This window comes from Paramisgurnus dabryanus, chromosome 14, assembly GCF_030506205.2.
Source record: "Paramisgurnus dabryanus chromosome 14, PD_genome_1.1, whole genome shotgun sequence".
Lineage (NCBI taxonomy): Eukaryota > Metazoa > Chordata > Actinopteri > Cypriniformes > Cobitidae > Paramisgurnus > Paramisgurnus dabryanus.
Genome location: NC_133350.1, coordinates 36,560,737 through 36,587,973, shown reverse-complemented (window position 1 = coordinate 36,587,973; position 27,237 = coordinate 36,560,737). Strand labels below are relative to the sequence as shown.

At 40.2% G+C, this 27,237-nt stretch overlaps 1 protein-coding gene across 3 annotated transcripts in view; it reads right to left on the bottom strand.

Annotated features, from left to right (window-relative positions):
* The window catches only part of dtx3lb.2 (deltex E3 ubiquitin ligase 3L b, tandem duplicate 2), a 92,714-nt gene extending 89,940 nt beyond the window's left edge, over positions 1 to 2,774 (bottom strand). The window contains exons 1-2 of one of the 3 annotated variants that reach the window (XM_065273037.2): positions 2,644 to 2,774; positions 2,018 to 2,081 (exon numbers count right to left, since the gene is read on the bottom strand). In XM_065273037.2, the coding sequence (XP_065129109.1) occupies positions 2,018 to 2,047 (30 nt within the window). In that variant the 5' untranslated portion in view covers positions 2,048 to 2,081; positions 2,644 to 2,774. The remainder of the gene's footprint in view (positions 1 to 2,017; positions 2,082 to 2,643) is intronic. The other 2 variants (XM_065273038.2, XM_065273039.2) reach the window with 2 other exon arrangements.
* Positions 2,775 to 27,237: the final 24,463 nt, after the last annotated feature.

The window sequence follows — 27,237 nt, the reverse complement described above, 5'->3', positions numbered from 1 at the left end:
ACTGATTGCAGGGCAATGCACAGTCCAATCTTGAATGTTTAGTCTACGCTTTGTTCAGTTACTCCCATAGACTGTAAAAAAAGATGGACGACGCCCGTTCGCGCTCTTCCATTGGTGAAAAGTGAAGTCGCCAGTGTCCCGATATGGCGCTGACATCTTGGGTCTTGAGTCTGCTCAGTAGCGATTTCAGGACCAGTCCTGTGCACTAGTGAGATGGAAGTAAAGCCGAGAAATCAAGGCCCCGCCTCCCTCTCGCAGAATGCGCATATCACAGCTGTCAATCATGACGTCACACCACTGTTTTTATAGCTTTAAATAACTAACTAAAAACAAACTCATTTTAAAAACAAATACTTGAATTTACATGAGCGTGATAAAAACTACAGTAAATGACAGAAACCAGCTTCGGAAAAATTAAATTGTTTAGTTGGTCTCAAGTCCCACTGAATAACCTGGGGGAGGCGGGGTTTATGACCTATACTAGGACCAGTCACTGAGGGGTGATCAAGATGTTTTGGCTTCACTTTTCAGGGCTTATGCGGCACGCTTGGTTGCTCCATATATAAGTACACAAAGTATCAATGCCAATGTCTCTGTGATATAATTTATCACCCTGTGTGTTTAGCTTGTTTCACATTTGCTGATTACCTTAGTTAAACTCAGCGGTGCACATTCTGTAGTACAATAAAATGCATTGCTTAATTTGTGCTCTACACTTGCTGAATAAAAAGGCAAACTCATTGACTCACTGAGTGAACGCACATAATATCTATGTTGCCGGACTATTTAAATTCCCCTTATTGTTTGCTATCAAATGCGCCCTTGTTAAATATTTACTTGTTTCTTACTGCGGTCATGTATGTTGTTTGAGACAACATGCACAACTGCAATTTACATATTTCCGCCTCCAGATGCAAACGGGGTGTTGGAATGTTCGAAAACAGTATACTGCTCTACACAATTTTAGAACCTCTAACTAGTTGGCCTCAGTTACAACAGTGAATAATAGGGATGCACCAATAGGATTTTTTGGACCGATACTGATGCCGATATTAAACACTTGTATACAATACTATACAGTTGGTCTATTAGCTAGTTTATTTCTGCATCAAATTATTTTTACTGAACATGGATTGGATCTAATTAACATTTAACTGACCAACATAATAAGAGAGGCACAAATTAAGCTAAAACAAATATAATAAGACAGCATGACAACCTTCAAAGGCGGTTTTTGCTATTCAGCATGTATTATTATTTTTTTCTACATATAATGGATTTCTTTTATGCAGTTAATTAATAAACAATCGGTATCGGCCTTTCTCGTGCTATTGCCGATATGCCGATGGTTTCAAATTCATCAAACATCGGCTGATAAATATTGCCGGCCGATATATCGGTGCATCACTAGTGAATAACAGTCTATGAAAGTAACACTAGGCTACACATAGCCTGTTTATAAGTAAATATTTCAGAACAGATAAATAGATAGATAGATAGATAGATAGATAGATAGATAGATAGATAGATAGATAGATAGATAGATAGATAGATAGATAGATAGATAGATAGATAGCAACAGAGCGACAAAGTTTATATACATATATGCATATTTTAAAGGAATTTAGGAAATTTCTTGATGTTTTTTAAGTGCGAGACTTCTGACATGATGGACACCATAATACAAGTTTTTTGGGTATAGGGGAGCTGGGGGAGGTATCAGGTATGGATATTGACCCCACATGTCACTGCTTACATTAAAGAGCTCCATTAAAGTGATAATTCCAGGTCAGCTAAATACAAAATTTGTTCTTTCCATACCAGAAATTTCTTTGGATTATTCAGAACAACAACCAAACCAAATTGAAAGTGGATGAACTTTAAATATAGGTAGGCTAAGAAGTGAAACAAAGATATGTTATGGATGTGATATCGTTCAAAAACATCAGACATTGTGTGTATTTACTTTTTGTTCTTTAAATCACCACTGTGGTTATAAAAACACTATGGTACTCACCACATCCATTGACTCATCATCTGACATCATGAATTCTCAGCAGAGAACAGCAACTGAAACAAAACTGTCAGAATAATCAATGAATACACAAATAACTAATAAAAGCAAACGTTTTCATGGCTTTTTACTTCACAAACAACTTTTAACGGATTTATAGGTATGTCACAAATTGTCTCAAAGTCATGGACACGTAGACAAAATGAAATATTGAAGGTAATAAACAGACAATTTGTGATCATGCTTTGCGTGTTTTTTTGTTTGTATTTTTTCCTATTTTATTCTCCGACGGCACGTAAACGCAACAGTTTAGCGAAACTTAAGTGTTAACTTTCATTTTCGTTTTTTAGTTACAGATGCATTTATTTGTGACGTTGTAACTTAAGAAACACGCTTTAAACATTTCGTCTCAATTGTATCGTTTTCTTATACTGTTTTGAAGCCAGACTTATCTAATGATGAATTGTAGTGATTTTTATAACTGTAAATGTAGGTGGGTGTCGGTGAAAATTGTTATTAGTTCAAAGCGCAGTTCGAGCGAATTTAACTTGTTACTGAAGAAAGCAGTGCTACAAGGTCAAATATAATAGGAGATGCTTTTAATAATTTCTTTTCAGTTTTGTACTTACCGAAGATCGTAAGCTGTGTCAATTATCACGAGCTGTAACCCTCTGAACTGAATGTGGTTCAACTGCTTTTGGCTTTGAAAAACGAAAGTGAAAGACTCATTGCCGGCAGCGCGTCAAACGAGTAGTATGAAGCTGCAGACCGTGAGCCAGCAGCTGCAGACCCTGAGCATGCAGCTGCAGACCTTCGTCCAGAGACCCGCATTCTCAGATCCCTCGATTTTTATTTTTAGACAGCGCCCCCTGCTGTTTGGAAGATCGTATAACACCCTTATCGAAATGGCATTGAAAACAATAGGATGCAATATTACCAGTGCCGCTGCTAGCCATTTTGGTTCCCTAAGCATAATTCCTTTTTAATGCCCTCCACCCCGACCCTTAGAAAAAATAAATAAAAATAAACCACAAATAAACTACTGCTCAATGTCTAAAGTAACAGCTGCGTCAGTTATTTGTAAAATGCATATGAATAGGTAATGTTTTACAGTAAAATCTCAATTTAGCTTGCACTGATATTATAAATTATAACAACCTAGTTTGCTAACATTAATGTCAGCACAGCAAGTTTGAGGCGCATTACGATTAGCAGCAGCTGCAGCCCATGCGCATTTCTCTTATTTAGGAATGATTCAACATGATGGACTTACCTGCAAGTGATGCATGGGCATCATCCCGCAGTTTCTTCTTTTTTCCGATCCTGACTCCTGCTGTCTTTTCGGGGCCATTTCCAAAATTTGCCTACTGACTGGCCGTTTCTCGATCCGAAGGCTGCAGCCTGCGCGAGGTCGCATATGCAGGCTGCATACGTCATCAAGCCTGCTTCCTGGTTTTATTTTTTGAGCGTGGGTGTAATTGAAAGAAATCACTGATGGAAGGGATACAATTACAGATTTAAAGGTTCTCTAAGCAAATTCACGCGTTTTAGACCTTAAAACATTTTTTGTTACATACAGCAAACACCTCCACACTATCTGCTTGCTTCCTGTCCGCTGATCAAACTGTAAAAAAACGCGATCTCTGTAGACATCCCAGCCTCCACAAACTGCAATAATAACAAACTGGCCAAACCTACAGCAGAAACCATAACAAAGTATTCTAACCAATAAACGCCAAGAAGGATTTGGGGGTTGGGTTTGGGCGCGTTCATGAAAGGACGGAAGGGAGGGGGAGGAGTTAACTACGCTCAGTTTGTTTGAAAACACATTTCAAAAATCAACACACAAATTCGCTTAGAACGCCTTTAACTATCTTATGTAAAAAAATATGTGATATTATATTGCTGCAATGTTTTTATGCAAATTCCAATTTTTCTCTTAGTTCAACCTATAATGGTCTTATTAACATTATATCACGCTAACATTACAAAACCTGTTCGTTGATACTTTGAATGCGAAGCAAAACTTAAATAAGAATAGACAAAACACCAGTGGGGGCTGGTCACTAGGGGGTGCCGCCCCCTTAAAGTTGGCCAGAGAGGAAAGCTACTTTAACATGTTACCAAAAAGTTAAATATATAGTGCAAATTAATACAAAATAAAATTGTTTAGTTGTACCATTTCACTGTTAGTCATGTTATAATTTATTTAAAAAAAATAAAAACTGAGTTTGTTGTGTGTGTGTGTCATGTTTGTGTGTCTGGGGCGCACCCCTAATGAGTGTGTAGGTCAGTAAAAAGGGTAAAAACATGTGACCTGAGGCTGAGCTCTAATTGGCTGGTTTCGGATCCGCCCAAATCCTCCCACTTCCCCCATGTTGTAAGTGAATCAATATTGTTTTTAATGTTTTTTACCTCCTGTGATTGGACCGTTCTCAAAGTCTCATAACCGCGTTGCAGATTGTTAACTGATAGCTACAGTACTGATCAGTGAAAGCAAGTGAAATATCTTGAGATGAAGGAAAATATGATTTTATCCTTAGTTCCTTACAAAATCACCCTATACAAGGTATTTAATTGATGAATAAATAAAGGATTAAGAAGCTTGGACCAGATCGACCAACGGAGTCAAATGATGGCAGTCTGTGATGGCAGTCTCCACCACTTCTCATGGCAAACTGAGTTGGCTGGATATCATGTCCTGAGTTGTATATTTTCTGTTTGCCGTTTTAACTCTGAATGTGTGATAGACGTGCATGACATGAAGTATTGTGGCGCGTTTGAGCTTGTATTGCATGGACATAATGAGAGCGAGAGCTCATATATAATCCGGTATATTCCGTGGCTATGTCAACTTTGTTGTTGTTAGTTTTGTTGTTGAAGAGTTTAAAAAAGCACCCACGAGAAAACCACTGTTTTTAAGGGAACTTCACGAACCGTGCAGATTGAGCTGATGGACTGTATGTACTTATCTGTTGTGAGGGAAAAAATGTGCTTGTGCTATATAGTAGTTTGTGTTGGGTATATCACTGATCATATACTGTATTAATATTATATTAGGCCTAAGGCCTATTGTTTCTACACAAGGCTATAAGACACCCAGTTAAACTTTCGTTTTCTCAGTAAACTTTCGTTTCATAATTAAAGGAGCCCAGGTGCGATCCTGCGACTATTCCACGATTGTTCTCGCCACGATTATTATGAGAAAAAGGTTGAAATTACCGATAAACAAGAGGAGGTCATTTTAGATTAGTTAACTTTCGTTTTCTCAGTTTCCTAATTAAAAGAGACCAGGTGCGATCCTGCGACTATGCCACGGTTATTCTCGCCACGATTATTATGAGAAAGAATGTCGAAACAACCGACAAACAGAGTACGTCATTTTAAGATTTGAGGAGAAGTCCAGCTGTACTTTGCTATATTAACTCTTTCACCGCCAGCATTTTTCATGATTTTCACAAAAGTTTAATGCCTTCCAGAAAATGCTCCTTTTTAAATATATAAACATATAATATATGAAATAAAAGAACAGACCCTCTGCTTTCAAACAAAAAAATCAGTTTCATCCTACCTTCATGTGTTCTCTTTTGATAGAGATCAGATGCAGAGCGATCTTTAAAACATACACGGACATACAGCTGTTTGCCCTAGGGCAATACTTCATTCGTCACTCCTTATTTTGTATTGGGAAATATATAATAATTATTATATAATAGTAAACAATAATAAAAAATATTAAAAATAAATGAATAAATAAAAAGTAATCTGTGATAAGAGTATATGCATAAATAGGAACGGTGCATTGTGAACGTAGGCCTTTGATTTCCTGTTACAGAGAGAGTGTAATAAGAGTATTTGTGGGAAAATTTGAGGGAGGAACCTTGAAGAAATACATTTTCCTAATTGACCTATGTAATTTAATTCTAATTATGGTGAAGTGTGTTTACAGGCATGGCATCCATATAATTGGAAAGGCTGAAATCCAGGCATCCTATCAGAAGGGATTTGATTACGAGAACTTCCAAACAAATGGACCAAACGTACCAAACACTTGAGAACTAAAATGGCCAAAGGATGGGACATTTGAGGTAACAGTGTGTGAGGACATGGAAGTATTTGTAAAAAAATAACAATAATAATTTTTAATTTATTCAAAAAAGGAGGTACTTAACTTTTTGAAATTTATAAAAAGAATAAAGAGATTCTAAAAGATGATAAAAAGTTGCAGAAAAAGAAAAAAGGCCTCCTCTAGGGATGAGGGATCTGAGAACCAATTACCAATAATTATAGGTGACATACAATTTGAGGACAGAATAGAGGTAGAGCCAGACCAATCGCAGGCTAGAGCACAACCCCTTTCACAAACCCCTATACACGCCACAAACACAGATGAGCCCAAATGCCCAATAAAAAAAATAAAAAAACACATAGACAGCAAACCCACAACCCAGTTCTAAACGCATAGGCTGTAAGTATGCCGGGCCTTTAACTTTGAGCCACAAGTGGGAGTACGGGGACTTTAACTTGGGGCAACAGGTAAGTATGTATATGGGGCCTTTAATTTTATCAGCAGGTAGATGTACGGGGCCTTTAACTTTGAACAGCAGGTAGGTGTACGGGGCCTTCAACTTGGGGCAACAGGTAAGTATGTATACAGGTCCTTTAACTTTGACAGCGGGCAGGTATATGGGGCCTTTAACGTGGGCAGCAGGTAAGTATGTATGCGGGGCCTTTAACTTTGACAGCAGGCAGGTATACGGGGCCTTTAACTTGGGCAGCAGGTAAGTATGTATACGGGGCCTTTAACTTGGGGCAACAGATGAATACGAACACGGGGACCTTTAACTTCAACAATACATAGTGCATACACTAGACTTTAGCTTTAACAGGCAAGGGGACTTCACAGATAAGTATTCAGGCAAACTGTACTTCAACAGGCTGGTGGCACACTGGGCTTTAGCGGGCAAAGAGGCTTTACAGGTGAGTATTCAGGTAAGCTTTACTTACAACAGGCTGGTGGCACACTTGGCTTTAGCTGGGGTGGGCAAAGAGGCTTTACAGGTGAGTACTCAGATAAACTTTTCTTCAACAGGCTGGTGGCACACTAGGCTTTAGCTTTTCAAAGCACAAACAGGTGGAGGAGACGAGGGTGGATACCATCCAATCGTAACGTTCCGCTTGCAAGCAGACTTACAGAGAACTCCCAGACACTATCACTTTCCAACAGTCAGTGAAGACAGTCCCACATCAATACGAGCCCTTGGCTCGGGACCTGTAGGTTGGTAGCAGAGAACACACACTTCACTCACTTCTTGTAAAAGCCAATCACCAATCGCTTCATTCATTCCGCTCATCTGTTAGATTTTAACCTTAATTTGTTTGCCCGGAGTCAGCCGGAACTGGCATGGTGTTTGTGAAAATCAGTCCAGGCGGAACAATTTCTGCCAACTTTTGTTCCACCTGCATTCGTCACTCCATGACATTAACACCCCCTGAGATACATAAGGCATATGATAGTGTAGCCACAGCCCTACATCAGATAAAACCCCTAGACGTAGGCAGAACAGAAAGGCCTAAATTAAGGATGGACAAATTTAGCGATGCCATTTTAGAAAAAGTAAATGTTACAACACCAGCAGGAAGTGTAGAGTAGGGACCAGGCAGCCTGGAGAGATCAAACCAGTAAAAAGCAACAAACAAGAGGAAAATTCAAACAAGCAGCCGGTATCTCAAGGATGGATAGAGATAGTGCAAGGATTTAAAGTTTGAGACTGGATGCTGGGTAAACGTTGGACAAGAACAGCAAGCTGCATGGATTTATGCTAAGAGACAATTTTTATGTTGAAGAACCCAGAAATACATCAATGTGCCTGATTTTGATAAAGAGACAACAAGGACTGCTGGCAAAGTGTGTCGGTGAAACAAAATGTTTCAATTGACAACATCAGAAGAGATAAAATGACATTTTCCCCCTTCAAGAAGAGCATGTGTCACAGAGTGACTTAGGGCGGAACCAAAAATGGGAGAGGAGAGGTTCCGCCCGGAGCAAATTTTTTAAACACCCGGTTATTCCTGGTTCTCCATGGCAACGAAATCAAGCCAAATTCGCTGCAGGTGCGCAAAGGAGGCAGCGATTACTGACTGGGCGGTCCTTATGATTATTGCAGACTTAAAAGACGGGCTGATGAAGCAGAAAGGGAGTCGATTTCGGGCGAGTGAACTTCCGCCTTGGGCAACACAACAAACACCAGCCTCCGAAGAGTCCGCAGGCTCCGCTGATCCGGCGACCGCTAGAAAGCGGGCGGAAAGAGTGCGGGGCTGGTCCGGGCGAAAGGACGGCGTGGTCGTGTGAAGGAAGTTCATTTGTTGGGGTTGATTGTCAGAGCTGCAGTGTTCGTGTGGTGTAAACATACCGTTTCGGTGATAGAGAGGAAGGACCTGGGCACAGTCACGCTGGAAACAGTAAGGAGTTTGTCTACTGGGAACAAAGCAGAGGAGGAAAATAGAGCCAGCGGCTAAGTAAGTGATAACCCTGAAGAGTTGGATACGAATGGATTTACATGCATTACTGTTGTGTTTTGAGCATTGAAGAGGAATGACTTATCGCAGGAGTTGCTGATGAAGATCCGAGTGGTGTATTTAAATACGGGGGAAGAGGATTTCATCGGCCTGTAGGATAAAGAGACAAAGGAGGTCATTGTTGAACTATTGTGAGTACTCAGCGTTTGATACAGTGTGTATTGTGGAGCTGTCTTGTCCAACGTGTGTTGTGAGTTCGTAGTATTCAGGTTGACGGCCCTGCCATGGAGCAGAGTGGTGGGAGAGCCGGGGAATAACGATCCTGAGAGGAACACGGGGCGCCACGGCGACGTCTATCTTGCTGGTTTTCACGTCCAACGCCAACCGGTCCCAGGTGAAACCCGAGGAAGACGGGGTTGCGACCTTAATGTGCACATAGAATGCTGTGGGTGAGTGTGTGCTTTTGCTATGAGAATACACTTTGAATTAGTGCAGTGGCGTGCTGTGTTTAAATTGTCTGTAGCCCCCCTCCCTCTGCTGAACTCGCCGTGGGAGGACGAGAGGCTGTGGAGACCGGTCAAAAAACCCATTGTATATGCTGTGTGTGTGACCCTGTATCGAAGGAGAGAGAACCTGAATATCATACCTGTGAGCTACGAGCCTACAGCAAGAGAGAAAGAACCTGAATACCACGCCTGCAAAGTACTTACCTGCATGCCGTCACGGTGAGAGTTAAAGTCCCAGTGTCTGTTACATAATCTTCTGTGTTACAGCTAAAAGCCTGCAGAGAGAGAGAACTGGTATATCGTACCTGTGAGCTAAAGCCAGAGGAGGAGAGAACCTGAATACCATACCCGTGAGGTACTTACCTGTACGTCGTCACGGTGAGAGTTAAAGTCCCAGTGTCTGTTACGTAATCCTCTGTGTTACAGCTAAAAGCCTGCAGAGAGAGAGAGAACTGGTATATCGTACCCGTGAGCTAAAGCCAGAGAAGGAGAGAACCTGAATACCATACCTGTGAGGTACTTACCTGTGCGTCGTCACGGTGAGAGTGAAAGTCCCAGTGTCCGTTACGTAATCCTCTGTGTTACAGCTATACGTTTGCAGAAGGAGAGAACCTGCATATCATTCCTGTGAAGCACGTACCGAACACCACCCTAGGAAAGCGTCAAGGGGATAACCAGCCTGACGCCAACAAGACCCCCAGGGCCCCGCAACAATTAATCACTACCTACCCTGTTTTTAATCTGCCTCCAGGAGGAAAAGGAGGGCGCCACGGGATCAAGGAGCCAAGGCGTGGGAGCTTCGCCCTGCTGTCCCCCTTTGCCCCCTTACTTCCCGGCTCACCTGGAGAGCAGAAGAAGAGACCCTTATTTTTAACTTACCCTTGCCCCCTTTCCCTACTTATTTTAATTAAATTAAATAAAGTGTCTTTTAAAGTTATACTCCCGCTTGTGTTGTCTGGTCATTGGGTTGACATTGGGACCTCCTCGAGGTGGAAACTAGGAAGGGGCACGGCTTGTTTACATCTGTGGTCCGCCCCGACCTGTGACACATGTGGACAACAATATGGAGAGAATACCCCATGCAGATCGACCCAAAAATGCTAAGAGGGGAGAGCTGGAAAAAGACCTGGAAGAAGACTTTGTTTTAGCTGCACTATTCAGAAATGAAATGGAAGCTATGCCGCCACCACCGGTTAAAACCAAACTCGAAGATGTGGTCGAACTGAACTCCAAAACACACAAGGAGTTCTGTCATCATGTTTCACATGCAGTCAAGCAGCACCGAAAGAATAAGCTGAAGGCAACAACAGCAGAGAGAAAAGATGCAGAGGGGGCTGGCACAGCGGGACGACTTTGTGAGCAAAACTAAGAAAAAAGCACAAGCTGTTCTGAAGGAGAAACAACCAGCTTTAATGGCGCTCATCAACACACCTGCCCCCACCATCCAGCAAGCACAGATAGCAACACCAGCCCAACCAACTTCGGGAAATGCTCAACAGCAAGCCACTCTCATTGTTATCTGTGCAAAGGCAAAACCGAAAAACAGCAGGAATTGATAAAAACAGCATGAAGGCAAAGGACAAGGCAGACCAAAAAGATCACGTGAAGGATGCTGGGGCTGTGGACAGCCTGGATACTTCAGAAGTGAATGTCTGAATAACCCATGGTCTAATTAAGATCAACAAAACTGACAGCAGAATCAACAAGGTGGACAGTTGAACCAACAAAACAGCCAAACCAGAGACAGTAAGGCCCACCCTAGCAGCAGCAGCAATCACAACAACAATCACAATGTGGCCCAGACCAAATTACTAAGGTTACCTAGAGCAGGGGTTTTCCAACCTGTCCTGCTGGAGGACCACTAGTACTGCACATTTTGCATGTCTCCCTCATTAGACACACCTGGTTTAAATCTTCAGCTCATTAGTAGAGACTGCAAGACCTGAACTGGGTGTGTAAGGTAACTGAATGAGGTGTGTCACAAAAGGGAAACATGCAAAATGTGCAGTACTAGTGGTCATCCAGGACAGGTTTGAAAAACCCTGACCTAGAGGAATTCTAAGGGGAGGGGCCGACATCCAATGATAACTGACAATGCTGACGAGAGATTAGTGACTCTGCAGGTTGATGTTAAAGTCAAGTCTGAACCTATGATGACTGACACTGGAGCAACTTACACATGCGTAAGTCTAAATTATATCACACACCACCTGTTTGAAAAATTTTGAAAACAAGCAGGATTTTAAGGAAAAAACCCAGCTGACACCCCTGACTGCTCCAGTCTGTCTGTAAGCAAAAGCCAAACAAGTGACTTTATCAATATTAGTTTCTGAGCACACCCATTAATTATTAGAAAGAGATGCCCTGTGTAGATTAAAATTACTGATTTCTTGTTCCCCTGATGGAATTTATAGACGGTTTCATCGGACCCACGTGATAAACGTCTGGATCCGAACTTTACTTCCGTTTTTGTTTTTTTAATGGTCTGACTAGTTGCTAAACTGATCTCTTGAACAAATGCCTCATCGAAAATAACAAATGTTTTGGTTTCCTAGGTAATCTATGTGTTGTTTTTTTGCTTGTTATATAAATAAACTAAGTTTAAAGTACTTTGTTGTTATTTATTCTTAGCAGAGTTTACCGGAAGTTACGTGCGGACCGCGACAGCCGCTTGTTTATGTTGTTACTGCTGAAACCGTCTATATTAACAGTAAGTTAGTTCGAAAAATTACAATGATGACACCACAAGTAAAAGTATATTGGATAGGAAAATGTAGGATAGAATGTATACATGAGAATTGCAAAATGAAAAAACTTTGTAAAAGAGCAAATTAATGAACATTGAAGGTCCAGTCTGAATTTTTACTGTATTATGATGTATGACCCCTTATGCAGAACAGATCTAGAAAAAGAGTGAATAAATGAGAAGGAAGGATAGAAAGTTCCCCTAATTTCCCAACATATAGAATAGGGCCCCAAGAGACAGCTTTACAGATAGACACTTGATTTAATAAAAAAAAAATTAGGGATTTTTGACTCCACAGCACATGTAAATATTTTTTCCAGGCAAATAATTTAGTATTAAGATCTGTGCCATATGATGAGAAAATAAAATAGGGAAAAGAGAGGAAAAACAAGAAAGTTGTGTGCACCTGGGCTGTCACTTGATGTGAAATATCCGTATTCGAACTATAAATAAACCATACGGTTTTTTAAATGCCATGTGTAGTGCATTTTTTACAGTAACGCCTCGTAATAGGAAGGAGGCTGAGACTGACGACTGCAACTGTGTGCAAGAGTGGAAATCAAATTGGACCAACATGAACCTTATGTGCATGTTAAGATAGAATTATAGTTTGTATATAAAAAGACATATTGTTTATGGTGTTCAATATTATAGCCGAATAAAAAGCTTCCCACCCAGCAAAATGTGGTTGAAAAGACGTCGAATCGACGACTTCTCCAGACGTCTTAATGACGTGAAATTCTGGTTGAAAAGTGAAAGGTGAACAGACGTGTTTTTCATGCCGTTGAAAAGAAGCCTATAAATCGACGTCTAGAAAAAGGCTAAATTTGTTTGAAAAGTGAAAGGTTAAAAGACGTCTTTTCATGGTCGTTGAAAAGACGTCTATAAAAGGGCTAAATTTCTATATTATTTCCTATGTCTTTCCAAGGGTTTATCCTCATTTTAAGAATGTATTATATAATATTAATTATACTATTATTATTATTAGGCTAATACTTATCTCAAAATAGGACAGCTAACAAAAAGGTAATACGAATTTATATGTCAAATACACATATGACATGAATATTTCAGTAATTGGTTTATTGTTTTTTCAGCCATAATATATCCCTCACCTGGCATGGTTAAGGTTCTTACCTTCATGATCAGTTATCCTTGTTGTCCCACTTTTTGACTGCATTTCTAATGACACAGAAAACCTTTTGTGTTCTGCTATTTATACCAGGAACTGCCTTTTACATGCATATGATCTGAGATAAGCAAACATGCATATATGTAATTGTTTTAAAATTCAAATACAAAATACCATCACAAATTCACAGATATTACAAATACAAAATACTGTGTGGAAAAATGTATTTAAATACAAATACGTGGGAAAATGTGACAATGGACAAAGTGTGGGCATACTGAGGGAAAATTGTGGGACCACTGGGCATTTTATGGGCGAACTCTGGGCACATATCTGGGTCTTAAAACCACTTAGTACTAAACAGAAAAAGCAGGTCTAAGAACCATATGTCTCCTCATGGGCACCAGTTGATATTTTCTCATACGATTCTTTCTTCATCCTGCTCTCGGTCACTCCAGGTGTGTTGTCCTGGTTGCTTTATGGTTACAACATCTAAGTGAGAAGAAAAATAAAATGTTAACATTAAAAACAGGGGTTGTCTTAACAAAAAGTAAAGCATGATCAATCCAATTAGGTACACTAATATTAAAAGGAATTTATATTTTATTTTACCTTTGTTATTTAGTCCCAATTATGTATTGCTATACTCCATTTAAATACTTAAAGGTATAGCGGAAGATTTTCCCGAATTATTTAAAAGAACCGCCCCTCGATATTTTTTAAAAAATGCTCCCGAGAAGGAACGCGTGCACGAGACAGAGAGAGAGCGTGCAGGAGCTCAGTTCTTCTCTTCGCTCTGTTTACAAGTTTCTGTCGGCATGTTTACCGTATCTGTGCGGTTCGTGACTTGTGCCAGGGCTAGCATCGCAAATCATAGCTTACATCAACTTTTACCAGCAGTGATTTTAAATGGATTTCTCCAAATAGCATGACAAAATGTACCTTTCCTGTAGAAACTTTGCGTGGGAAGCCCAACCTGTCCTTTTAGCTCACGCCAGCGTGTGAAATAGTCTCCCATAAACATCCTGGTCTTGTTTCTTTCTTTATAGGCCTTTCTCTTCTTGTCATACAATTCGTAGACACTTTTTCTCTTGCGACCCTCAGACATTTTGAAAAAAACACAGTGAGAACGCGACCTTCAATGAATAGTTGAAACCGTAGCACAACACACATACACGTGAAAGTGCGCATGTGCAGAAAGCGAACGTAGAGGCGAGCACGTGCGACGGTTATACGTCAACATATAATCAGAATGATTGACATCTGGGATGACCAATAGCAGTGGTGATCCACCCGGAAAACGAAAATCTTCCGCTATACCTTTAAAGCGATATTTCAGACAGATTTTAAAATTACCCCATGATGTACTCACACTCAGTAACTCGAGATACACATGTTCAGACGAACACATTTGGAGAAATTGGAGTTATTTTAGTAAATGTCCGAGCTTTTCCGAGCTTAATATGGAAAAAAACATGGATCAGGGTACATTTTCTGACTTCCCAAAGAAGTGCAGCCTTTAAAGAAGTAAAGAAGATGTGTTCCAACAGCCATAAGAATATCAAAGAAAGCTTTTACATATAAATGTACAAAACACTGTGCAGCATGTTTACTTAAAAGCAGCGGACTCTGGCATAATATTAGTTGCATCCATTTAAACCCGTCATTACTCCTGCTCATGTTTAAATGACAGCAGAAGGAATCGCCCACAGTCTCCACAGACCATCCCCTAAAAGTATTCAGGACAGAAGAAGTTGAAAGGGGACAAAACTGACGGATTTAAATACCAGGTGCAAACAGAATGTGTCCTTCTCATCCACTTATGTTTCGATCGACAAAAAAAAACACATCTTAATACCAAGTTTAAACAACCCCAAAAACACAATCACTTCACCAAAGTGTGTCATTCTGCTTATAAAAGAAATGTGCATGCAGTGAGACGTTTCTCATGATGATGACAACGACTCACCTTCATGGATTCAGTCTTGCATAAGCCATGTGACACGGAACAGAAATTTGCAGAAATACTGATAGGAAAGGAAAGAAACTAAAGTTAGTTTCAAGTTAGACAACTGTTCCTATATTTATCAAGCTTCTGAAAGTGCCATTTTTGTCTTAAGTACTAAGAATTCATGAAATATACTCCTACTTTCAATCTTAAGTATAAAAGCAAGTTGTCAAATTTCTTAAAGCTAAGAATCACTCTTAGGGGCCAATCACACCAAACGCATTTATGAATGATATTATATGGTTAGACAGCGTTTGCGTGCTGTTTATGCGCGCCGAACGCCTTGCATTTTTTGCCACCAGCCGCAGCACACGCTTTTAAAGGAGTGCTGAGTGCGGAAAAGCAGCCGACGTCATGCGCACCTTTCCATTGTCCAATCGAATGGGGGGAGAGGCGAGCCTTACGGTGTGATGAGTGAAGTTTGGAATTGCTTAGAAGAACCGGATTCCACTCGCTCACTCTCTCCTGCGTGTTTGTGCACCTCTCACCCTCAAACAAGGTCAGAGCAAGCGCCCTCTTTTTAAAGTTTGAATGGTCATGCATCATTTCCTCAGTTTCCGCTGAGACAGGAGAAATACAGATTTCAGTGTTGCACTTCCTTCTTTCAATGATGTAAAAATCATCATTTTGCATCATTGAAAGCAGGAAGTCCAATATCTTTGTTGAGGGGGTGAGAGACTATAAACAACCCTTTTCTCGGTCAAATAGGCACCAAATTCGAAATGTATGTTACATTTTGACTACAAATATGACACACTTTCAATAAAGATTAATGTTTCTACGGGTGAAATGCTCCTTTAAAGAATGATTCTACAGCCCTAGAAATATGACATCAAACACGGAACAGGAAAGGAGAATCTTGTGGCAGACACCCTCTCCAGAAAGTCCATAGCAACAAAACATGACAATCTCAGCAAAGATATGGACATGTAGATTCACTTAATTATAAAAACTTACCAGTCAGTGACACAAAGCTGCAACAGATCCGTACCGAGGCAGTTTTCAGCAGCTCAGATAGATGATCTTTGATGGATGGCCTGCAAAGAGGAGACAATTTCCCACATACATTATTGACTTCTAAGACAAACTTTCATTGACCAGTGAAGATAAGAAAATAGTCATATCTGACCTCACACAGAAAAGATATGCGCACACGCAGAGAAGCTAAGAGCACGAAATGTTATTCTGGCCAGGAATGTGTAAGCAGATAGAACACATGATCGAAAGATACAGTACTTGCCTGGTGCAACATAATTCAAATACCAAGGAACCCATGATTCCTCATGAAATGCCAATCAGACCATGGCAGGTATTAGCTTCAGACCTCTTCACCTGGAACAATGAAGAATACATGGTTACTGTAGATTACTATAACCATTTCTTCCAATCAGACAAACTCAACACTAATACGACTCCCACTGTCATCAGCAAGCTTAGTCACTTTCGCGAGACATGGCATACCAGTAAAATTAAAAGGTCCACAATATCAACGCAAAGAGTTTGAAGACTTTGCAAAAACATTAAGTTTCACACACATAGGGATCAGTCATGAGGGCCAATCTTATTTTGGTAGAGTATAGGAACACACCTGTTGACAACCTATTCATGTCTCCAGCCCAGCTCCTCATGAGTCGCAGACCGTGATCCATACTGCCAACCACAAACCAGCAGCTCCTACCAGAGATTGTCAGTTTCACAGAGGCATGCTACAATGGAGTAAACAGCAGCATCAGAAAAAGTATTTTTATCGCTCAGCTTGTCCACGTCACAACTACACACTGGACAGCTCATTCGCATACACTAGCATGGCCTTTGGAAACTAGCTGTTGTTGTTCACCATGCCAATACACATAAATCCCATCATGTTTGCAGTTCAGAGGGTCAAGTGTAGTGCAGAAACTTTCGCCATGTTCTTAGCACAAATTAAGATTCCACGGAAGATGTACACACATCTGCGGCTGTAAGGGTTGAAGAACAGAACACCAATACCTCACCAATGACTTGGTACATGCTGAAGTACCAGCACAACATTCAAAGACAAGTGAGATCCAGCCCATAAAATACTAGTCCAGGTCATGCGACCAAGAGTAATTCTTGATTTCTAAATTATCTTGGGCCGGTTGCTAAACTAATCTGAACTTAAAATACGCATTATGTCCTATGTAAAATTTACACCTGTTGCACCATCTAGGCACAGCATACGTCAGAGACTAAATCTTACGTCTAGTCAAAGGTAGAAAAGAATAAAGTCTTGACTTGTTTCTATGGCAAAATAAAAATATTTAAATTGAGGAGACATTGGTGCATATAATGCACAGGCGAGCAGTGGGCATTCATGCATGCAGAGTGATAAATAAATCACCAATAAATTCTTATATATCATATAATACTTAATATTTACAAATACAGACTATAAAACTTATTAAAAGCTTAATTAGGGGTCAAGCCCAGAATGGGCGAGACCCCTATTGGGATTGTTAGTTTTCTTATTATTATTAGGGGTCAAGCCCCGAAGGGGCGAAGACCCCTATTGTATTTGTTAGTTTTCTTATTAGGGGTCAAGCCCCGAAGGGGCGAAGACCCCTATTGTATCCGTTAGTTTTCTTATAATTATTGTTATTCTTCTTCTTCCGCCATTGCGGTCTATGGCAGCCCATAGAACCGTACGTAGGAAAGTTATGAAATTTGGCACACTGATAAAGGACAGTCCAATGTGTCCCCATAGCAAATTTGGAGTCTCTATCTCTAACCCGCTAGCGCCACCAACAGTCCAAAGTTGCACTTATGTTTTTGCTTATAACTTCTGATCCGTAAGTCCTAGAAACAAAATTCTTGCTTCCTCTGATTCCTTGGCTCAAGACGATTCGATTGGACCCTCAGACGTCATTTTCCGTCATGAAAATTTTTCCGCCATTTTGAATTATTCGTAAAACCTACTTTTGCGAACTCGTCCTAGAGCTGTTGCCCAAATTCCACGAAATTGGTATGTAGCATCTACAGACCCTCACGGCAAAAAGTTATGGAATTCATGTCAATTCGTCAATCTGTTTCCGTAAACCGCGTCAACGAATTTTACGTAGAGCGCAAAAAAACGGATTTGAGGCTGTATCTTTGCCAAACTTAAGCCTATTGGCATGATACTTGGTACTTGTGATGCGAGTCAGGAACTTAGGGTGCATGCAGAGTTTCGTCACAGCGCCACCTAGTGGTCAGACTTATGCTTTAAACGCCTATAGTGTTGGCTCCGATTGACATATTTTCACGGGACTTGTTTCTTTGGAGTTCTGAATAGTTGCCGAGTCCAACGATACCAAACATGCCAGAATTCGCCTTACGGTTAACCCTGTGTGGCAAAATAGCACTTAAAAAACACGCTCGAATATCTCCGCGAGCGTTATTCCGATCGACTCGAAAATGCCATAGGAAGAACATTGCATTACCTTCTGAACAAAAAACTCTATTGGCGTTATATTAAAATTTTCATCAGAAATAGCCGAAAATTGCAAAAAACGAAAAATTACCTTTACATTTTGTGTTTTTTACACATAAATGGTTATAACTTCGCAACGAAAATAGATTTTTTCACCATATTTGATACCCTGATGTATGAGCATATTTTGAGGCCACACAAAAAAAATTGTATGCTTGCACCACTAGGTGGCCCTATAATTGAACAAAACCTTTGATATCAAGCCAGCCCTATGGTCATACAACTGTTTCTTCACTAAACTAAAGTGTATAGTCATAAAACTAGCTAGATGTAACACAGTTATGACCTGATGTTGCATGCACAATGTTGTCATTGCGCCACCTACTGGTTTTGAGATAGAATATGGTATTTTTTGCCTAAAACTACTGCAACAACACTTCTAAAACCATGAGTCATCATGGATTATTCCTTTCATGGCTTTGACTATAATCACTGATGGTTGCCAATTCACTCCCTAGCAACTAATGAGAATACCTTATCAACCGTTTTTGCAAAAGCTATATCTCTGCATCGGAACACCGTAGAGACACGGGGGTGGGCTCTTTTGACTAATTAAACTTGGTTTAACTAGGTTCTTCAGTCTGCTTATCCAATCTCAATTTTACATCCTTTTGGGCCCTTTTCGGCTTGACCCCGGTATTGCTGCTTGCAGCTATATTTAGGGGTCAAGCCCTGAAGGGGCAAAGACCCCTATTGTATCCGTTAGTTTTCTTTTTATTAGGGGTCAAGCCCCGAAGGGGCGAAGACCCCTATTGTATCCGTTAGTTTTCTTTTTATTATTAGGGGTCAAGCCCCGAAGGGGCGAAGACCCCTATTGTATCCGTTAGTTTTCTTTTTATAATAATTAGGGGTCAAGCCACGAAGTGGCGTAGACACCTATTGTTATTGTTAGTTTTCTTATTATTATTATTATTATTATTAGGGGTCAAGCCACGAAGTGGCGTAGACACCTATTGTTATTGTTAGTTTTCTTATTATTATTATTATTATTATTATATATTATTCTTCTTCTTGTTCTTCCGCCATTGAAGTCAATGGCAGCCCATAGAACCGTACATAGGAAAGTTATGAAATTTGGCACACATGTAGAGGACGGTCTTAGAAGTTACTATAGCAACATTGGTGTATCTGACTCAAACCCTCTAGCGCCACCAACAGTCCAAAAATCCACTTATGTTCATGCTCATAACTTCTGACCCGTGAGTCCTAGAAACTAAATTCTTGTTTCCTCTGAATCCTTGGCTCATGATGATTCAAATGCACACATTGATGTCATTTGTGTCATGCACATCTTTCCGCCATTTTGAATTTTTCATAAAACCTACTTTTTCGAACTCCTCCTAGACCGTTTGTCTGATTTGCATGTCCTTTGGTATGTAGCATCTAGAGACACCCAAGACAAAAAGTTATCAAAAGCTTTTTGATAGACCAATGCGTTCTCGTATAAATTGACAACATATATGGCGGCGAGAACGCCAAAACGGACGTGAGGCCTTATCTTCGCAAAACTTTATTGTATCGACACGAAACTTGGTATATGTCATAACAGTCATGACCTGAGGGTGCCTGCAACGTTTCGTCACAGCGCCACCTAGTGGTCACGAGATTCGAAAAATGCCTATTTTCGCTTATAACTACTTCAAACTTGAGTCTAAAATCATAGAGGTGGTCTTGTTAGATTCCTTGAAGCATGCCGAGTCAAACGATACCAAACGGTTTTCGGTCGGCCATTTTGGGTGTCGGCCATTTTGAATTTTCTCATTAAGTTCAGTATTTCACAAACAGAATGGCGTATCGCTACGAAATTTGGCATGGTTCATCAGTGACATGTTCTGAGCGCACCTATAAATCTTTAGGACGGCGCCACCTAGTGGTCAGGATATGTAAAACATTTTTTTTTAATCTTTATATCATTTGATTAAATTGCCACTATGACATAAGACTTCACTCTATTGATTCCTTGGCTCATGCTGAGTCCGACTGTACCAAATACGTCTGAGTCAAACCTACTTCCTGTCGGCCATTTTGAATTATATTGAACACCTACTTTTTCGAACTCCTCCTAGAGCGCTTGTGTGATTGGCTTGATTTTTGGTATGCATCATCTAGAGACACTCTAGACAAAAAGTTATCAAAAGATTTTCGGGAGACCTATCCGTTGTCGTATAACGCATCAAAGAATGCGAGGGCGAGCACGCCAAAATGTGTTTGAGCCTGTATCTTCGCAAAACTTTTGCGTATTAATATGAGACTTGGTATATGTCATAACAGTGATGACCTGAGGGTGCATGCACCATTTCGTCACACTGCCCCCTACTGGTCACGAGACATAAAAAATGTCTATTTTTGCTTATAACTACTGCAAATTTGAATGTAAAATTATGAGACTGGTCTTGTTAGATTTCGTGAGGCATGGCGAGTCAAACGATATCAAATGGTTTTTGGTCGGCCATTTTGTGTGTCGGCCACTTAGAATTTTTCTTTAAGTTCAAGTATTTCAGAAACGCAATTGCGTATTGTTATGAAACTTGGTATGGTTCATCAGCAACATGTTCTGGGAGGACTTGTAAACTTTCCGGTGCCCCCTAGTGGTCAAGAGATTTGAAGCTATATCTCTGCATCTCTTTATCGTATTTACACCAAATTTGGTGGGTGTCATCACAATCAAGACCTGAGTCACAATTTATTTTTTGGTCAGTGCCCCCTAGTGGTCAAGTCATTTAAGGCTATATCTCTCCATATCTTTATTGTATTTACACCAAATTTGGTGGGTGTCATCACAATCAAGACCTGAGTCACAATTTATTTTTTGGTCAGTGCCCCCTAGTGGTCAAGTCATTTAAGGCTATATCTCCGTATCGCTTTATTGTATTTACACTAAATTTGGTATGTGTCATCACAGTCATGACCTGAGGCACCATCTATTCTTTCGGCACAGTGCCACCTAGTGGTCTCAAGATACGAAAAAAATGCTTTTTTTCATAAAAATAATGCAAACTTAGATCTTAAACCATGACAGTCATCACATATGAATCATTTTTTGCCATGTTTGGCTTGACCCCGGTATCGCTGCTTGCAGCTATATTTATATATTATTCTTCTTCTTGTTCTTCCGCCATTGAAGTCAATGGCAGCCCATAGAACCGTACATAGGAAAGTTATGAAATTTGGCACACATGTAGAGGACGGTCTTAGAAGTTACTATAGCAACATTGGTGTATCTGACTCAAACCCTCTAGCGCCACCAACAGTCCAAAAATCCACTTATGTTCATGCTCATAACTTCTGACCCGTGAGTCCTAGAAACTAAATTCTTGTTTCCTCTGAATCCTTGGCTCATGATGATTCAAATGCACACATTGATGTCATTTGTGTCATGCACATCTTTCCGCCATTTTGAATTTTTCGTAAAACCTACTTTTTCGAACTCCTCCTAGACCGTTTGTCTGATTTGCATGTCCTTTGGTATGTAGCATCTAGAGACACCCAAGACAAAAAGTTATCAAAAGCTTTTTGATAGACCAATGCGTTCTCGTATAAATTGACAACATATATGGCGGCGAGCACGCCAAAACGGACGTGAGGCCTTATCTTCGCAAAACTTTATTGTATCGACACGAAACTTGGTATATGTCATAACAGTCATGACCTGAGGGTGCCTGCAACGTTTCGTCACAGCGCCACCTAGTGGTCACGAGATTCGAAAAATGCCTATTTTCGCTTATAACTACTTCAAACTTGAGTCTAAAATCATGGAGGTGGTCTTGTTAGATTCCTTGAAGCATGCCGAGTCAAACGATACCAAACGATTTTCGGTCGGCCATTTTGGGTGTCGGCCATTTTGAATTTTCTCATTAAGTTCAGTATTTCACAAACAGAATGGCGTATCGCTACGAAATTTGGCATGGTTCATCAGTGACATGTTCTGAGCGCACCTATAAATCTTTAGGACGGCGCCACCTAGTGGTCAGGATATGTAAAAAATTTTTTTTAATCTTTATATCATTTGATTAAATTGCCACTATGACATAAGACTTCACTCTATTGATTCCTTGGCTCATGCTGAGTCCGACTGTACCAAATACGTCTGAGTCAAACCTACTTCCTGTCGGCCATTTTGAATTATATTGAACACCTACTTTTTCGAACTCTTCCTAGAGCGCTTGTGTGATTGGCTTGATTTTTGGTATGCATCATCTAGAGACACTCTAGACAAAAAGTTATCAAAAGATTTTTGGGAGACCTATCCGTTGTCGTATAACGCATCAAAGAATGCGAGGGCGAGCACGCCAAAATGTGTTTGAGCCTGTATCTTCGCAAAACTTTTGCGTATTAATATGAGACTTGGTATATGTCATAACAGTGATGACCTGAGGGTGCATGCACCATTTCGTCACACTGCCCCCTACTGGTCACGAGATATAAAAAATGTCTATTTTTGCTTATAACTACTGCAAATTTGAATGTAAAATTATGAGACTGGTCTTGTTAGATTTCGTGAGGCATGGCGAGTCAAACGATACCAAATGTTTTTTGGTCGGCCATTTTGTGTGTCGGCCACTTAGAATTTTTCAGAATTAAAAGTATTTCAGAAACGCAATTGCGTATTGTTATGAAACTTGGTATGGTTCATCAGCAACATGTTCTGGGAGGACTTGTAAACTTTCCGGTGCCCCCTAGTGGTCAAGAGATTTGAAGCTATATCTCTGCATCTCTTTATCGTATTTACACCAAATTTGGTGGGTGTCATCACAATCAAGACCTGAGTCACAATTATTTTTTTGGTCAGTGCCCCCTAGTGGTCAAGTCATTTAAGGCTATATCTCTGCATCTCTTTATTGTATTTACACCAAATTTGGTGGGTGTCATCACAATCAAGACCTGAGTCACAATTTATTTTTTGGTCAGTGCCCCCTAGTGGTCAAGTCATTTAAGGTTATTTCTCCGTATCGCTTTATTGTATTTACACTAAATTTGGTATGTGTCATCACAGTCATGACCTGAGGCACCATCTATTCTTTCGGCACAGTGCCACCTAGTGGTCTCAAGATACGAAAAAAATGCTTTTTTTCATAAAAATAATGCAAACTTAGATCTTAAATTATGACAGTCATCACATATGAATCATTTTTTGCCATGTTTGGCTTGTCCCCGGTATCGCTGCTTGCAGCTATATTTAGGGGTCAAGCCCCGAAGGGGCGTAGAACCCTATTGTTATTGTTAGTTTTCTTATTCTTCTTATTATTAGGGGTCAAGCCACGAAGTGGCGTAGACACCTATTGTTATTGTTAGTTTTCTTATTATTATTATTATTATTATTAGGGGTCAAGCCCCGAAGGGGCGTAGAACCCTATTGTTATTGTTAGTTTTCTTATTATTATTATTATTATTATTATATATTATTCTTCTTCTTGTTCTTCCGCCATTGAAGTCAATGGCAGCCCATAGAACCGTACATAGGAAAGTTATGAAATTTGGCACACATGTAGAGGACAGTCTTAGAAGTTACTATAGCAACATTGGTGTGTCTGACTAAAACCCTCTAGCGCCACCAACAGTCCAAAAATCCACTTATGTTCATGCTCATAACTTCTGATCGGTGAGTCCTAGAAACTAAATTCTTGTTTCCTCTGAATCCTTGGCTCATGATGATTCAAATGCACACATTGATGTCATTTGTGTCATGCACATCTTTCCGCCATTTTGAATTTTTCGTAAAACCTACTTTTTCAAACTCCTCCAAGACTGTTTGTCCGATTTGCATGTCCTTTGGTATGTAGCATCTAGAGACACCCAAGACAAAAAGTTATCAAAAGCTTTTTGATAGACCAATGCGTTCTCATATAAATTGACAACAGATATGGCGGCGAGCACGCCAAAACGGACGTGAGGCCTTATCTTCGCAAAACTTTATTGTATCGACACGAAACTTGGTATTTGTCATTACAGTCATGACCTGAGGGTGCCTGCAACGTTTCGTCACAGCGCCACCTAGTGGTCACGAGATTCGAAAAATGCCTATTTTCGCTTATAACTTCTTCAAACTTGAGTCTAAAATCATGAAGGTGGTCTTGTTAGATTCCTTGAGGCATGCTGAGTCAAACGATACCAAACGGTTTTCGGTCGGCCATTTTGGGTGTCAGCCATTTTGAATTTTCTCATTAAGTTCAGTATTTCACAAACAGAATGGCGTATCGCTACGAAATTTGGCATGGTTCATCAGTGACATGTTCTGAGCGCACCTATAAATCTTTAGGACGGCGCCACCTAGTGGTCAGGATATGTAAAAAAAAATTTTAAAATCTTTATGTCATTTGATTAAATTGACACTATGACATAAGACTTCACTCTATTGATTCCTTGGCTCATGCTGAGTCCGACTGTACCAAATATGTCTGAGTCAAACCTACTTCCTGTCGGCCATTTTGAATTATATTGAACACCTACTTTTTCGAACTCCTCCTAGAGCGCTTGTGTGATTGGCTTGATTTTTGGTATGCATCATCTAGAGACATTCTAGACAAAAAGTTATCAAAAGATTTTCGTTAGACCTATCCGTTCTCGTATAACGCATCAAAGAATGCGAGGGCGAGCACGCCAAAATGTGTTTGAGCCTGTATCTTCGCAAAACTTTTGCGTATTAATATGAGACTTGGTATATGTCATAACAGTGATGACCTGAGGGTGCATGCACCATTTCGTCACACTGCCCCCTACTGGTCACGAGATATAAAAAATGTCTATTTTTGCTTATAACTACTGCAAATTTGAATGTAAAATTATGAGACTGGTCTTGTTAGATTTCGTGAGGCATGGCGAGTCAAACGATACCAAATGGTTTGTGGTCGGCCATTTTGTGTGTCGGCCATTTTGAATTTTTCTTTAAGTTCAAGTATTTCAGAAACGCAATTGCGTATTGTTATGAAACTTGGTATGGTTCATCAGCAACATGTTCTGGGAGGACTTGTAAACTTTCCGGTGCCCCCTAGTGGTCAAGAGATTTGAAGCTATATCTCTGCATCTCTTTATCGTATTTAAACCAAATTTGGTGGGTGTCATCACAATCAAGACCTGAGTCACAATTTATTTTTTGGTCAGTGCCCCCTAGTGGTCAAGTCATTTAAGGCTATATCTCTGCATCTCTTTATTGTATTTACACCAAATTTGGTGGGTGTCATCACAATCAAGACCTGAGTCACAATTAATTTTTTGGTCAGTGCCCCCTAGTGGTCAAGTCATTTAAGGCTGTATCTCTGCATCTCTTTATTGTATTTACACCAAATTTGGTGGGTGTCATCACAATCAAGACCTGAGTCACAATAAATTTTTTGGTTAGTGCCCCCTAGTGGTCAAGTCATGTAAGGCTATATCTCCGTATCGCTTTATTGTATTTACACTAAATTTGGTATGTGTCATCACAGTCATGACCTGAGGCACCATCTATTCTTTCGGCACAGTGCCACCTAGTGGTCCCAAGATACGAAACAATTGCTTTTTTTCATAAAACTAATGCAAACTTAGATCTTAAATCATGACAGTCATCACGTATGAATCATTTTTGCCATGTTTGGCTTGACCCCGGTATCGCTGCTTGCAGCTATATTTATATATTATTCTTCTTCTTGTTCTTCCGCCATTGAAGTCAATGGCAGCCCATAGAACCGTACATAGGAAAGTTATGAAATTTGGCACACATGTAGAGGACGGTCTTAGAAGTTACTATAGCAACATTGGTGTATCTGACTCAAACCCTCTAGCGCCACCAACAGTCCAAAAATCCACTTATGTTCATGCTCATAACTTCTGACCCGTGAGTCCTAGAAACTAAATTCTTGTTTCCTCTGAATCCTTGGCTCATGATGATTCAAATGCACACATTGATGTCATTTGTGTCATGCACATCTTTCCGCCATTTTGAATTTTTCATAAAACCTACTTTTTCGAACTCCTCCTAGACCGTTTGTCTGATTTGCATGTCCTTTGGTATGTAGCATCTAGAGACACCCAAGACAAAAAGTTATCAAAAGCTTTTTGATAGACCAATGCGTTCTCGTATAAATTGACAACATATATGGCGGCGAGAACGCCAAAACGGACGTGAGGCCTTATCTTCGCAAAACTTTATTGTATCGACACGAAACTTGGTATATGTCATAACAGTCATGACCTGAGGGTGCCTGCAACGTTTCGTCACAGCGCCACCTAGTGGTCACGAGATTCGAAAAATGCCTATTTTCGCTTATAACTACTTCAAACTTGAGTCTAAAATCATAGAGGTGGTCTTGTTAGATTCCTTGAAGCATGCCGAGTCAAACGATACCAAACGGTTTTCGGTCGGCCATTTTGGGTGTCGGCCATTTTGAATTTTCTCATTAAGTTCAGTATTTCACAAACAGAATGGCGTATCGCTACGAAATTTGGCATGGTTCATCAGTGACATGTTCTGAGCGCACCTATAAATCTTTAGGACGGCGCCACCTAGTGGTCAGGATATGTAAAACATTTTTTTTAATCTTTATATCATTTGATTAAATTGCCACTATGACATAAGACTTCACTCTATTGATTCCTTGGCTCATGCTGAGTCCGACTGTACCAAATACGTCTGAGTCAAACCTACTTCCTGTCGGCCATTTTGAATTATATTGAACACCTACTTTTTCGAACTCCTCCTAGAGCGCTTGTGTGATTGGCTTGATTTTTGGTATGCATCATCTAGAGACACTCTAGACAAAAAGTTATCAAAAGATTTTCGGGAGACCTATCCGTTGTCGTATAACGCATCAAAGAATGCGAGGGCGAGCACGCCAAAATGTGTTTGA